The 2,124-nt window shown below is 48.4% G+C and overlaps 1 protein-coding gene across 1 annotated transcript; it reads left to right on the top strand.

The window, feature by feature from the left end:
- Window positions 1–168: 168 nt before the first annotated feature.
- Pmar_PMAR022817 (retrovirus polyprotein, putative) lies at window positions 169–2,005 on the top strand (the record flags this gene model as incomplete). Its single annotated transcript, XM_002788394.1, has 1 exon — window positions 169–2,005. A coding segment is annotated over one exon (1,837 nt), but the record flags the coding sequence as incomplete, so codon positions are not given.
- Window positions 2,006–2,124: the final 119 nt, after the last annotated feature.

Genomic DNA, 2,124 nt, shown 5'->3' with positions numbered 1-2,124 from the left:
CGGAAGTCCAACTACACGGTCTGCCCCACCATTGCGTCGGGTACCTCGACAGTGTTAGGTGGTACTTCCCCTATTTCGTTTGACAAGACTCCATGTGAAGAAGCAAGCTCCTGTAAAACTCCGACGAAGGATGACGACGAGCGACTTGCCTGTTCTTCTGAGTCTATGATGTCTGATGCTGCAATTTTCCGCTCTGTTCCCCAACAAGCCCAGTTGATCGACTTCAAGATCAAAGGTCTCGACGTTGTCTTCGGTAAACCTGTGGTTGGTGCTGTTGCTCCTGCGAATGATTGGGTTAACTATCCTAAGTTCTCGACAATAACAACAACTGGTTTAGAAGACGTCGAACAGTGGCCCGGACTCAATGCCACTACTGATATGCTCCAAGATGATGACCTTGCTATGACCTTGGATTATGCTGTCCCTGACTTTCACGACGAGAAGGTCACTCTCCCAATCTTTGATGTGTCTAAACCTGAGACTCAAAGATATCGTGCCCTTTGTGAAGAGTACAGCTCACTCTTTGTCAATAAGCCTGGTCATTGTGATCTTGTGGAGCATTGTATCCCCGTTACCGACGAGGTTCCTATTGCTGAGAGAACCCGTCCTTTGCCACATAAATGGCGTGCGGAAATATCAGCGCAACTTGAAGAGTTGGAGCGTGATGGTCTCATTGTCCGTTCGACTTCCCCGTACAAATTCCCTTGTGTCTTTGTACCGAAGAAAAACGGGAAGGTCCGCATGTGTGTGGATTATCGGTCTTTGAATAAGGTTGCCAAGGTGGATTCCTACCCGTTACCACGACCCGATGACGTACAAGAACACTTATCTGGGGCCAGTGTCTTTTCGACCCTAGATTTGAGAAGTGGATACTGGCAGATGAAGGTCCGACCTTCGGATCGTCATCGCACGGCGTTCTGTCCCGGGCCCGGATTTCCTCTTTTTGAGTGGGTTCGGATGCCTTTCGGACTTTCTAATGCACCAGCTAGCTTTCAACGGCTTATGGACCTTGTACTGGGAAGATTCAACTTTGTTCGTATCTATCTGGACGACATATTGATCTTCTCCCGTTCTGAACAAGAACATCTACACCATCTGAAACTGGTTTTTGATGCTCTTCGTGAAGCCGGTTTGACCCTAGCTGGAGACAAGTGTTCTATTGGCATGGACTCGGTTACGTACCTTGGACATCGATTCTCTGCTCAGGGTATGTCCCCCGATCGAGCAAAGGTCGACGTTATTGAGTCGTGGCCAACACCCCGAACAGCGACTGATCTTCGAAGCTTTCTTGGCTTGGCCGGTTACTACCGTCATTTTATTCCGCATTTTTCGGATCGTGCTAAAGTCCTACAACAGCTTCAGGCGACCTGCAGCAAGGATGACGTTACGGTGACCGACCTTTGGACTGAAGACCATTCGGTAGCGTTCGTGGATATTAAGAAGGCCCTTGCCGATCTTCCATTCTTGGATTATCCTGACTTTAATCGACCTTTTGAGATGGCCTGTGATGCATCTCAATATGCTATTGGTGGCGTCTTAGAACAAGATGGTAGACCTCTAGCTTTCTATAGTCAGACTTTGACTGGTTCTCAGTTGAACTGGCCGGTTTACGAGAAGGAAGCTTACGCCATTCTCAAGTGTCTTGAACGATTTCGACACCTTCACTATGGGTATAAACTTCGAATAACGGTCTATTCGGATCATCGACCTCTACAATGGTTGAAGACGGCGACCTCGACGAAGCTACAACGATGGTTACTGGCCCTACAACAATATCAATTCGAGGTTGTGTATATCCCTGGTAAACAAAACACTCGTGCTGATGCTTTATCACGAGTTCGTCAACCTCAACCAGTGGTGGATGATAAGCCGACTGTAGTTCCCCGACCTGTTGGCGTGGTTACGCTGCATGAAGCCTTCTCTAAGGACGATATTCGTCAAGCTCAAAAGGCATGCCCGATTACTCGTCAATTGTATACACGGCTGCTCGACGCCCAGCCTTTGCGTAGGAATGAGCTTGCTGCTATGGAATTCCGTCCGTACCGGCGTGTATGGAAGACTTTGGGTATCGCTGATGGGTTGGTTGTTCGAGAACGTTCACCTTCGGTTTATACTGGTCTACGC

The sequence above is a fragment of the Perkinsus marinus genome, assembly GCF_000006405.1.
Source record: "Perkinsus marinus ATCC 50983 genomic scaffold scf_1104296928150, whole genome shotgun sequence".
In the NCBI taxonomy this organism is placed as follows: Eukaryota; Perkinsozoa; order Perkinsida; family Perkinsidae; genus Perkinsus; species Perkinsus marinus.
Note: the sequence above shows the minus strand (reverse complement) of the source record. Positions and strands in the feature narration are given on the sequence as shown.